The following is a 13,518-nucleotide window of genomic DNA, read 5'->3' on the forward strand; positions in this document are numbered from 1 at the left end:
CTTATGTTTCATTAACACTGCAGCCTGGTCCCATTTCTAGATCCCCTCTTAAAGGGCCTGTGCATAGACTTGGGATGAGATACAAGGGCAGAGTACGGATGTGCACTGCGCATGTGTGTAGGTGTGTGTATGCTGTATGTGTGTGCATGTGTGAGTGTGTATGTGTGCGTATGTCAGTGTGTGTATGTGTGCATGTATGCATGTGTACAGTTGGAAGCTCTTGTGAACTTCTCCAGCTGAAGTGCTGGAGGCTTTGGTTGCAAGGGTGGAGACACTAAATATGATCACAGGCTGCAATGAAAGAAAAGCCAGTGGATTTTGCTGATGGGCTGGATGTGAACATGAGCAGAAGGAGGGGAGTGAAGTATAACCCAGAAGCCATAAATGGGGCAAGGAGCCTGCCTTCAGACACACTGATTTCAGGATGTCTATGAGAGGATATATGACGTTGACCTCTATTTTTGGATATCTGACTAAGTACAGGAGTCCAGGCTTCTGGGAAGACAGAAATGGTGAATGGTAGACAAACCAAGGCACCACCCATCATAGACAGTATTCAAACACAAGACTGAGATGCACACAGGTAGGGCCATTTCTGTTGGTTCTCTACCATATATCAAGTGCTTGTTCCACCAAGCACATGATATGTACACAGATGTACAGTTAACAACCCACTAATTTTCTTTTCTGTCAGTTTTATTACTAAGCAATTATCTACCTTTCTGTAAACCGTATCTACAATAGCCCTAAGTCACAGAAACCTAAATGATATGGTGTCCCCCTCTTTCTGTGCACTCAGATGTGCCTTTTGCATCTTGGTTGGTTCTCCCTAGCAGCCAGGCCCTTGCTCATGTACATTCATAACTCACAGGAAGGCAGAGGATGCTGCTATTCAGAGCCAGAGGTTAGAGCTGATGATACCTTCTGTGGGGCTGCCATGAAATTAGGAGGCTGAGATCTCAGCTCCCAGCTCATGGCTGAGGCTGCCTTCTGCCCTAATGTATATGTAGTGACAGGTACACCGAGCCACACCATTGAAACTCAAACGGTAAATCAGCCTTCCCGGCTCCAACACTAAATGCCTCCTCTGAATTCAGAACTTCTGACATATGGCTGTCACTGTGTCCACATTTCACGTTACGACCATTTTTACTCTGCACTATTAAAGCAGGTATCTCCTATCAGTGTCCTGGTTCCTGGCAAATTGGGGCTTATGGGAACTTTCAGAGTTTTAGAGACATTCGTGGTATAGAACCACAGAGGCAGAGAGTTCCCAGGAGCTGCTGACACCTGACTCTCTCTGCCACGCCCCTTTCCTGGAGGAGCAGCATGCGGATGGAGGTACTCCAGTCAATCCCTCTCTTGGCCCTATAACAGCTTAGTCTCTTTACACACACAACACATGCCCAATAGTCTAGGAAGAAAGGCCAGCAATGTAAGGGAGGTTATTGGGGCAAAAAGAGAAACTTTCCAAATCCCCAAAGTAAGTCCTTGTGCTTCCCACTTACTCATGGCAGATGGACAGTCTCCAGGCCAGTTCTAGCTGAATCCTCACCTAAACCCCACAGAACAAGTAGCGACTTGGTCCATGTTTGAAGCGTGATTTAAAGTCATTGCATCACTATTCCTTTTCGTGCATTTATTTTTTTTTTTGGTGTTGTCTTTAGATCCTAAGCACCTCTTTTTCTTCTCACTTGCTAACTTCTGCAGCAAGCTTCCAATGCCCAGTTCCAGGAGCAGCCTATCACAGTGAGGTCTGGGGATCCCAGGGTGGTCAGCGCTGAGCTGCACTTCATGCTGGACAGGGAATGGGGGACAAGAAAGGAGAAGTACCAGAGGGGAAAGTGGGGCAGCCCTCCACTGAACGACACACACTGAGGCTGCAGAGGGTAGTTAGTCCACACGAAAGGCACATCCCTCTGGAAATACACATTATGCTTTGGAGGGTATGACTGGCTTAGTAGCCTCAGACACAGTGGTGGGGCTACTGGGAAAGGAATAGTTCAACCACCTGCAGTAGCAGGACAGGCCACTTCTTAGAATGTATGGCTGACTAAATTAGGTCATTATCGGCATGATTTTAAGGTAGAAGATAAAGCAGCATCACTATTGATGTTCAAGATTCCTAGCACCTTCCATTTTAAAAGCACACTAGAAGATGACTGCAAATCCCCCAGCAGGAGAGGGTTGGGCTTCACTTACCTTACATGACTCTGCATTTCTCCCATAACTGGCATTAGACTTGCCTTGTATATAGCTCGGTAATTCTATATAATGAGCGGGTCTTGCCTGCCCTTGAACTGTTCTCTTCTATTTCCTGCCATTTCCTCCATCCTGCATGACAGACCACGGAGGCCACTCCTGTGTAGAGCATGGCCTATGGAAACGGTGCCTATGTGCAGTAGGACATCTTAGCTGTCACTCTTCAATCCTGTCTCCTCATATGGAAAGCTGAAACATCACGATAGTCTCATGTTTCAAGGACCAGCGTGTTACATGCAGCACACACTGAAAAATTAGCATCCTTCTCTGCTTTCTGTTCAGCACCATGAAAAATGATTGTCTTGCACTGGGAGACTATACCATGGGAAAACCATATCTCAGAACGCTCTAGTCTCCGGCAGAAATTCAGCCAGTGAGACATTTACAATCAGAAAGACTCTCAGGAACTAGAAGGGAACAGAGAAATCTGGGTTCAGAGTCACAGCCCACATTTATTCCAGGATGCTAACCCTTTCATTGAAATCCGAGGGAGATTTGCCCCCTTCCCCTCTCCTCCCATCACCTTCTCCCTCACTTTTGTCTGCTCCCTTACTAACATCCAGTCAGCTGAATCTTAGTCTGATGCAGTTCTCACATGCAAGGGTTAATACAGGAATGAAATAATTCACCTGTGGTGAGTGAGCATGGTGAGCTCACACCCGTTACAGGATTCGTCACAGTTATCAGGATTCATCACAGGGGTCAAAAGACATGGAACTCTGAGCTTCCAGCCAGTGAGGGCTCAGATGGGGCACTACAGCCTGGCTGTTCCTGCCCAACACAGGACTCTTACAACCATGCCAACAGCAGCCTTTGCCCTGTGTGCCCTACCAGCCTGGCCAAGCCTTTCCGAAAAACTGTACCATTAATTCATGCTTCCTTCCCTCCCTGTCTCCCTCTTTTCTTGCCTTTTCCATCTCTTCTTCCCTCAGGGATGCTCCACAATCTGAGACCCTCCTAACCTACTCCGCAAGCACCTCCCTTCCATTTCTTATCCTGTCCTGCTCTACCATCTTTCCCAGAGGACTTGCATTAGCTCAGAATATAAAGTACTGGCCGTAAGATCAGGATTCCAAGAATGTAAGCTGTTATCAGTGTAACACACGTGAACTGATTAAACCACTTGGCTCTTCCTACAGCAAAAGCCTGTAGTAGCAACCTTATGACAGCCTGGGCCCAGTGACCCCAAAGGAACCTCAGGCGTTACCACCGTGTACCATTGCACTTGAGCACATCAGCTTGTCCTAGTGCCCTGATATGCTGGGAGGCTGCCAACTCCCCACCCCCAAACTGGGGAACGTCCATATTGGCTTGGAAAAGCAGGCCCCTGTGACCTTTCATCTCAGGAAGAGAGAATATGAGGGTCCCGGGGAGCCTTTTAAAGGAAGACTTAAGTGAAATCCTTCATTATACAGACCCTTTCCTGAGAGAATTGTGGGCCAAGTCATTGTCTTCCATCTAGTGTATTTTTATCAGTGTCCTGGGCCATTTATTAGTCTTGAAGAGGAGATGATGGTCCTGGCAATAAGGGGCAGGCAGAATTAATAACTCCTTGCATTAACCTGCAGCCAGAGTACATGGCCAACCCTCAGGGACAGGTCCCACAGCTGCCACAGAGGACCTGTTGTGATGACAGCTGACACTCCACTCTCCTGAGATCTAAGAGGACATTCCAATTTGGTGACCACAGACTGTTCACAGACTTTACCATCAGCAGTATAATGGCTTGTGACCGAGGCGTTATTGATGCTTTGCTTAGCACAGCAGAGAAGCAACAGTAATTAGGTGTTTCGTAAAGCCACTTTGGAGGCAATGCTGCTTAAAGAACAGCAGGGTTAGCTCAAAGAATCCAGCAATAAATCCCAAAGAAGCCTGTGGCTGATTTTCTTTCAGAAAACACTTCTTACATCAAAATATGAAAGAACGATCAGTTTGGATCTGGTTATGCACACAGAATCCATGGGTATGTTGTTACTTTACCATGCTCAGGGGTCAAGGGCTATCTTAGGTAGGGTTTCATTGTGGTGAAGAGACACAATGACCAAGGCAACTCTTATAAAATAAAGCATTTAACTAGGGCTGGCTTACAGTCTCAGAGGTTCAGTCCATTATCATCATGGCTGGAAGCATGGCAGCGTGTAGACAGACATGGTGTTAGAGAGGGAGCTGAGCATTCTACAGCTTGATCTGCAGGGCAACATAAGGAAGCTGTGTGCCATATTGAGAGTGTCTTGAACATATATGACTTCAAGGCCCACCTCCACTGACACACTTCCTTCAACAAGGCCATACTTCCTAATAATGCCACTTCCCTATGGGCCAAACAGTCAAACACATGAGTCTATGAGGGCTATCCCTATTCAAAGGACCACATTCTACTCCCTGGCCCCCATAGGCTTGTAGCCATAACATAATACAAAACACATTTAGTCCAACTTCAAATTTTCCCATCGTCTATCACAGTCTCAACAATGTTTAAAAGTCTAGAGGCCAAGTCTCTTCTGAGATTCATTTAATTCCCATTTCAAAACATAGGGAAGGGAGCACAGAGAGGAGACACTGGACCAAAGCAATACTGAAAACCAGCTCTGCAAACTCCAAACTCTGCATCTCCTGTCTGATGTCAGAAAGCTCTTGACATCTTCCACACATTTCAGCTTTGTTGACTTCGACACACTTCTTTCTCTTGGGCTGGCTCCACTCCCTGCTAGTAGCTTGCCATGGTAGGCTTCTCACAGCTTTGGCATCTCTAATCTCTTTGAGTCTCCAAGGCAATCCAGATTTCACCTTCAGAGCCTCACACAATGACGTTTCTAGGCCCCCATGTAAGGAGATCCCTGTTATATCATACAACTGGCCTCAGCAAGTTTTCGTAGTTGCAGACAGAGATTCTATAACCCCTTTCTTTTATTCTTGACCCTAAAGCCAGAACCACATGGCTGAAGCTATCAAGTTCTTCTGCTTGCTGGGGCTGTAACATGGCCCCTTTGTTCAGTTCCATCTTTACCAGCTTTCTGTCTTTGATGGTTCCTTTTGCTATCTAAGCTTGGCTGTCCTGGAACTTGCTCTATAGACTAGGCTGGTCTTAAACTCAGAGATTCTCCTACCTCTGCCTCTGGAGTGCTGGGATTAAAGGGATGTACTACCTTGTCTGGACCTAAATTTTTCTTTAATTCCTTTTCACACACTGGAAACTTAGCTGGATGGAGTCTTGCCTAGAAGTCACCACTCCCTTTATTTCATTTGATATCTGGCTTTTCTTTAATTTGTTTATCTTTTTGAACACAAGATTTAGCTTCATTCTTCCTGGTGCCCCTTTTCATTATAGATCTTATAAGCATGCCCATTAATAACAACAGGACATAGCCCACACTAGGCTGTTTTTGAAATCTCCTCTGCAAATGTAATTAATCTAAAACTCTTCAATTTAGCTTCAGGTAGATTTTTGTGGACAAAAAGCAGCCACATTCTTCACAAAAATATCACAAGAAAGATCTCTAGGCAGCACAGTAAAATTCTTCTCCTCTGAAACCTTAAAACTGATCCCCACCATTCAAATCACCCTCAGCCCCACTGTCTTCCATGCTTCTTCGAGCATGGCCCATTAAGCAGTGCTGAAAGCATTCTACTGCTTTCTTAACACGAAGTCTAAATCCTTTAAACTAAAACATGGTCAGGCCTATCACAGCAATACCTCAGGCCCAAGCACCAACTTCTGTCTTAGTTAGGGTTTATTCCTGTGAAGAGACACCATGACCAAGGCAACTCTTATAAAGGAAAACATTTAATTGGGGCTGGCTTAAAGTTTCAGAGGTTCAGTCCATTGTCATCATGACAGACATGGTGCTGGAGAAGGAGCCAAGAGTTGTCTAAATCTCCATCTGCAGGCAGCAGCAGGAGACTATGTTCCACACTGAGCATAGCTTGAGCATAGGAGACCTCGGAGCTCAACTCCACGGTGACACACTTCCTCCAACAAGGTTATACCTCCTAATAGTGCCACTCCCTATGGCTAAGTATTCAAACACATGAATCTATGGGGCCATACCTATTCAAGCCATTACAAGGGAAAAGCCAGCAAGCAACAAGGCAACTCCAGAGATGGCTGCAAGCCTCACACACTTCACAAAGTGAAGAGTGACTGGGATACCAGCACTGAGCTCTGAAGTACAATTTGTGTACTGCTGATACAAGAGTCCTGCAGAGTGGGAGGGTGCCCATCACAGCCATACCCAGCATCCCTGGAGGAAGAGAAATTGTAGCAAACTAATACTAGATTGAAATGCAGCTGTGGTTATCTATCCTGATCACAGATTACAGTAGTATAACCCCCACTTCCATCTCTGTCATACCATGTTGTTATGTCTTCCAGAGTAGGAATAGGCTGTGACCACTCTGACTCTGGGTCACAGCTCTGATGTCTCCATATCTGTGCCACTGTAGGTGAGCTACTTTTCTCTTAGAGACCCAGTTTCATTGCCTGAATAAGACAACATGAGTCTCAGGGACAGAACATCTTGCCACAACAGACTTAAAATCAATCACAATTGGTCATATAACATGAGGCATATACACAGTCCAGAGAGAAAAATCACTTATATTTACCATCTACACTGAGAAAGAATTGTTTAAAATAGTGCAACCATGACACTTTACTTTAATATTGAAGACTTTAGGCAGTACGTTAGAATAAACAAGGTAACTAGGTAATTTTTATAATAATGGGTAAGTTGTATTTAAGTATGCACTTAGGATCTGGAGTGTACTTTAAACTGATGACTTCATTTACTCTTCTGTGACTGGGAACCATTTTTCTCTCATTTCATGTGTTAGGACATTGGAGGACAGTTAAGTTCAGTGATTTGAACAAGGTAACAGCACCCCATATAAATGGCAAGGCCTAGACTCATTAGGCAGTCTGACTTCCTGAGATGCATTAAAGTAACAACTAGCCAGAGACAGGAGTTCTGGGGCCGCCAAAGTTCTATTTCTTGACTCAGGTGGTATTTGCAACAGATTTTAATCATGTGAGTTTCTGAATTGGCTCTGTTTTGTTTAAAAACTATTTAAATTTATGTTATCAGTAAATCAAAGTTTGCCACTTGATGATCTGAGCAAAGACCAGGTATACATTTTTTTATGTCATGTTTTCCAACCACAGGCATGGGGTGAGATTCCTGCAGTATTGTGGCAATGTTTATTTCAACTGTTTGTAGTGGTGGCCCAGAAACAAACAGAAATTCTATTTTTGACTTGTAGTACTATGTGCCTTTTTCCCAGGGTGCCCTGGGGAGAAAGAGGAATGGGCATAAGGAATATTTACACTGTGGCATTTGGGACCCCACCTCTCTTTTGTCCTGTATTTTTGCTAATTATTCTTTCCTCCTGTATAAGTCATTTACGTTCTCCTGTGCTTTCCTCTTTCTCTTAGCTTTTTCTTTTGCTTGATGCTAATATTTTAAAAGTCCTTACTTGTATTTTTGTATGTGTGAGGTTTTGCCTGCATGTATATCTGTGCACTGCATGTATGTCTAGTGCTAGCAGAAGCCAGAAGGTGGCATCAGATTCATTAGAATTGGTATACAACTGGTGTTACAGATACAGATGTGAGCTGCCATGCTGGTGCTAGAAACCACACGCAGGCCCTCTGAAGCAAGCACTCTTAATCACTAAGCTATTTCTCCAGTCCTAGCTTGGATCTACTCGTATGCATTCCTGGAAGCACTTCCCTCCCTCTTCTGGTCTATAAACTTGGGAGACATTTCTCATGAGTTTATTTAATATTATGCTGGATTGCTTAGTGTTTATTAAGAATGGTTCAGTGCCTGGCCTTGGGAGTACATACCTGGAATCCCAGCACTTAGGAGGTCAATCAGAAAGTTGAAAGTTCAATGCCAGCCTAGGCTACAAAGTGAGAAAGTCTTTCAATAAAAAGAGTTGAAATTCTTGTATACAACTTTATTTCCATCCTAAAAAATCAAAAGAAAAGGTGCAAGCCAGGGCCATTTCTTAGCTTACTAGACCTACACCAGCTCAGTCTTTCTAATTAACAAGTCCTATGACTAGAGCAGTGGTGGCACGTGCCTTTAATCCTAGCACTTGGGAGGCAGAGGCAGGCGGATTTCTGAGTTTGAGGCCAGCCTGGTCTACAGAGTGAGTTCCAGGACAGCCAGGACTACACAGAGAAACCCTGTCTCAAAAAAACAAACAAACAAACAAACAAACAAAAAAACAAAAAAAAACCCAACCAACCAACCAAACAAAAAAAATCCCCCCCAAAACCTACTGTGCCTGTGAGAGAGACACCTGCAGCACTTACAGGGTGTACAGAGGGCCTCCCCAGTGGGCAGGCACTGCAATGTGTGTGACAGCCTGCCCTCCTACACTGACTAGCCTAGCCCTTCCCCTCTTAACAGGATCCTGATCAGAGTCTTATAATTCTATGGGGGCCTTCCCTTGAAAGAAAGGATTCTGTTCATGGAACCATTTAAAAGACCCTAGTGGTCCTGAGCAACTTGATGCCAACTCCAGGCTCAAGACTTCCTCTGCTCTTTCTTAGCCTGAGTCCAGAGTCCATTCAGCACCACGGACAGCTATATCTCTTCTGGCTAGAGCAGGAGGGGCTGTACCTGTTGGTTTGTTCTGTACACAGATAAGAATTCCTCCTCTCTCATTTCTCTCCCTGCTTCTGAGAATACCATTTCTTCCTCCTGCTCCTCACTGTCTTCTGAACAGGAATCAAATACATCAGCATAATATTGTTCAGCAACAAGTGGGTCTTCTGGGATCTCTGAAATAGAAAATAAGCAACGATCACAATCATGGAAGTTGTGGTGAGCTAGGGCCCTTGCATATATCCAGAGATTGGCACTGGAAAAGCTTCCTTGGGGTACAGTGCTGACTCCTAGCTTCCTAAAATTGTCTTCTGGATACAGTCATCACTCAGCGAAATTAAACCAGTAGGAAGAAGGACACTAACCTTTGAAGTTTAGGAGAACAAAGCCATGAGATGAGAGTACATGATCTCCTCTGCAGCTTTTATATGAGTCCTTATTAAAAACAAAGGGAGTCAGGGGAAAATAAAGATGAGAAACCAGAGCAGGGCCCTGTTATGCAACTCACAAAATTTTGTATCTGAGAAAGTGGGAAGGAGATTGTGTTAATATTCTTCTGGAAGTTGGTTTTTTTTTTTTTTTTTTGTCAGTGGTGAGATAAAACAACATGGATAGAATATATAACAATGATGTTTGGCCAAACTGGGGAAGACATCACAATTCTTTTCTAACAGGCTATGGATTTAGGCTTTTCAAATGGAGTTTGCTCCATTAGGCTATATTCACACCCGCACAGAGCATTTATTTTAAAGAAAAAAGAAAAGGGAAGATTATCTGTGTAAGCTGGAAGCTGGTACCAATTACCCAAGTTACTTGGCATAGTATCTCTACTGACTAAAACAGAGTTGGCGCACATAACAATATCAACAAAGATAGGCCAAGGGTGGGCTATGGGGGGCACAGAATTGGACACTCTAATTTACTAATGGGGACTGGCAATAGAAAAATACCTTTGCCTGGGAGAGGAAGAAGTTACATAATGGTATTATACTGCAGCCAGGTTGGGCTTTGCAGCATTCTGACTTATAAACAGAATTATTGTTCTCACTTGCAACACAGGATGTGATTTTTTAACCCATTGCTACTTTGTTCTCTCTGGTGGGAAAATGTGTCATATAGTGTTAGAAAATCAGTTTAACACAACCTCTGCCTGCTTGTATATAAAATTCTGGGCAGGATGCTTACATTTACAGAGCTCTGTTTTCCTCAGTAAAACTAATATAAGGGTACTCTCTAGTCATGTGACTTTCAGACCCCATAATAAACTGCTTATGAAAACATCCATTTGTATACAAGGAAATGTCACAGAACTTCCACTCAGTTTGTATATCTGTAAAAAAAATGGGCTTTCCATTAACTGACTCATAATTCTTTAAAATAGAACATGGGCTGTAAATTTATCCAGCAAAAGAAGACAAGGTTTTAAGGGCACACAGCTGTGTCCATGTGGGGTGAAAGGACATCTTGTGGGAGTCTGCTCTCTTCCTTCCACCATGTGGGGCTTGAGGATCAAAGTCAGTTTGTCAGGCTCATCCACTGAGCCATCATGCCAGCTTCCAGAAGGAAAACTTCACAATATTCTTGCTGCCTATACTTTCGATGCAAAACACAAGAGGCTCTACAGTGGATCAAAATTATCTCAGTGACAAAAATTACATATATTTCTAACAGCTTTTGACAGTTCTTAGGGTGGGACTTACAAGCTCTGTCATTTAATCCCAGCCTGTTTTCTTCCATACATACCTATCTATAGATCTATATCATTTCTTTCTATCTATCTATCTATCTATCTATCTATCTATCTATCTATCTATCTACCTACTTACCTATTTATGTCTGAAAGTGACATCTGACTGAGCAGACAAAGTGATGACTCAGAGAAAGATGTTGGGTATATGCCAGACAGCATATACCCAACTCTTAGGAAAGAGAGGCTTCTTAAAAGAACAGCGCAGAGAAATGGGGGAGAGAGGGAGGAAGGAAAGGAGGGAGGAAGGGAGGGAGGGAGGAGGGACGGAGGGAGGGAGGGAGGGAGGGAGGGAGGGAGGGGAAAAGAGAAAGAAAGCGAGAAGACAGTTTTACTGGAGCAGTTTTACAGAGACAGGTGGCCAGGTTGCATGCGAAGACAGAACAAGACAGAGAATGAGGAGACAGAAGACTAGAAGAGATTTCCAGAGTTAGTCTGAAGCCAAGTAGAGCAATTCATTAAGAAGCCAAGAGAAACTGCTTTGAACTAGTCAGCTTGGAAAGGAGTTTGGGACAGAACATCTGAGCTGAACCAGCCAGTCAGAGTCCAGAAGGAGCTAGAAAGTGTGAGCTTATTTAGCAGTAGGCCCCTGAGATGACAATTACATCTGATGAATAAATTACTTATACACAGAACCACATGCCTCTCACATAACTTCCTCCTCTGCTCCTTCCTCACCTGACCCGGAACCCCCATCTCTCTCAGAATTGTCTGTTCCCTCATTGGTGCCTCTACTTCCCCTCCTTCCTCTGTCTCTCTGCCTCTTTTTACAGCCATTTACTAATTCACTTTCTCATTCCTTCTCCCTTCTCCTCCTCCTTTTCATCTCCCCTTCCCTTCCTTTGCTTTCAAACTTGAGTGTGACATGGTACAGCAGGTTTACATCATTGCCCAGTTTGCAGGAGTGTGTTTACATTTGTGTGCACACTTAAAATCTTTAGGAATAAAACAAAATTTTCAGGAATAATGACCTATCCACTTAAACTACCAGTGGCACTTTGGTATTTACCATTCTAATCTATTCATTCTAGTACATTTCAAAAAGATGTAAGCAACTCACAAAAAGGTGACTTTTCAATCTGTAGTTTAAAACATAATGACTTAGAATGCTGGCTTCTGCATCAACAAGATGTGTCCAGCCATCAAGACTAACAGTGGCTCCATAGCACTGGGTACCAATTCAACTTTGTGGTTTTCTCATCTATAAGCTACAGATGATTATCTACCTCTGGGGTTATTGTGAGAATCAATGGAGTAACAGAAACAAGGTATTCATGTTACAGTATTTTACTCAATGAACATCAGCTGCTATCAGAAGCTATACAGTGTGGCAAACATTTTGATTTTGCCTGTTAATATCCAACATCAGGAAGAAATATATCAGACAATTATAGTTACATACCAAATGTAAAATGTTCTTTATTTTAAATATAATCAGTCTGTATAGGTTTTCAGAACTGACTCAAAGGCACAGTGTGAAATGATGTCCCATTGGTTTCCTTTGTGCTGGCCTCCACAGAGACCCACGGGCACTTCATTCTCTCCCATCATTCCTCTACTTTACGAGGGTCTCTAAATTCTCTTCAAACAGCTCAGGAGGACATGGGAGTGAAAGGCTTGCTAGTCAAACTGTAGACTTCATAGGTTATATGATCTTTATTGTGGTTATTGACTGCTTTGAACATAAACAATACTCAAATGAAGAGTGTGTGTTTCTGTGCGGCTGGCCATGTCATACCTTTACAACTCAGACATTTTTCTCTTGCAAACAATACCATCTCCATCCTCCTATAACAGGGTTTACTGTGCACAAACAGCCTTAGTATTTTACCCTCTTGAACCTATGATCTAACAAGGAAAGAGTGGTCAAGGGTCAGGATTTATGCTACCCATACCTGATTCACGGGACAGCCTGGGATGGCTCCATCTGCAGTGTCTATTGAGCATAGCACACTACCTTGGTGCTGCTGAGAAATGGAATTGTTTTCAAATGGGAGAATCAAAACAAATGTAAGCCTGACTCAAGTGTGTTTGTCAAGCTGCATGTTTTTCTGTAGCGAGCCCAATTTGAAGCCTTGTTCGGCTAAGGCTCATTTCTCCTGTCACTGAGGGAAAAACAGACTGTGATAAATAGCTTTAATTTCCTCACACCCTGAAGTGAGCCTCGTAACAGACACATTCCAGATTTCTCCTGTGCTGGGTGGGCAGTGACAGGGCATTCTTATGAAGGAATCCAATAATGGCTGTCCGAGCTTGGACACCAGTGTCACAAATCCATACTTGAGGGAAAGAGAAGCTATTATCTAGTTCCGCAGAAAGGGTGGCCTTTGTCAGATACTTCAGTCAAGACCTAAACAAATTCCTTCTAAGATGACAGAGTACTAGGGTCACCTATAGGACTTGCTAATTAGTACACAGCGCTAGTTTCCAACCCCCCAAATGCTGATTTGGTACTCCTGGGTAGCACATGAGAGTGTTTGTTTGTTTGTTTGTTTGTTTATTGTGTGTGTGTGTATACATGTGACTGCACAAGCATATACAGGTAACTTCCAAGGCCAAAAGCAGGCACTGAATATCTTGGAGCTGGAGTTATACTTGGCTTTGAACCACTTGGGTGCTAAGAACTGAATTCAGGTACTCTGCAAGATCAACAAGTACTCTTAATCACTGACCCATTTCTCCAGCCCCACAATTTTCATTTCTATGAAGTTCCAAGCTGATGTGGATGCTGCCATACCTGATAACAACTATTCAAGTAAAAGTATCTTAGTATCTTCATATCAAGTAAAGCATACAGAATCACTGTAATAAATGACATGTGATCCTATCCTAGCCCTACAACTCCACTCTTTATATGCTAAAGCAAACCATGAGCAGAAACCACCTACTTTAGAG

General features: G+C 43.5%; 1 protein-coding gene across 7 annotated transcripts in view; it reads right to left on the bottom strand.

Moving 5' to 3' along the window:
- Nek11 (NIMA related kinase 11) overlaps window positions 1–13,518 on the bottom strand; it is a 221,282-nt gene that overhangs the window by 69,424 nt on the left and 138,340 nt on the right. For all 7 annotated transcript variants that reach the window (XM_076917996.1, XM_076917994.1, XM_076917995.1 and 4 more), the window contains one exon: window positions 8,892–9,052. In XM_076917996.1, the coding sequence (XP_076774111.1) occupies window positions 8,892–9,052 (161 nt within the window). The remainder of the gene's footprint in view (window positions 1–8,891; window positions 9,053–13,518) is intronic.

Source organism: Arvicanthis niloticus, chromosome 21 (assembly GCF_011762505.2).
Source record: "Arvicanthis niloticus isolate mArvNil1 chromosome 21, mArvNil1.pat.X, whole genome shotgun sequence".
In the NCBI taxonomy this organism is placed as follows: domain Eukaryota; kingdom Metazoa; phylum Chordata; class Mammalia; order Rodentia; family Muridae; genus Arvicanthis; species Arvicanthis niloticus.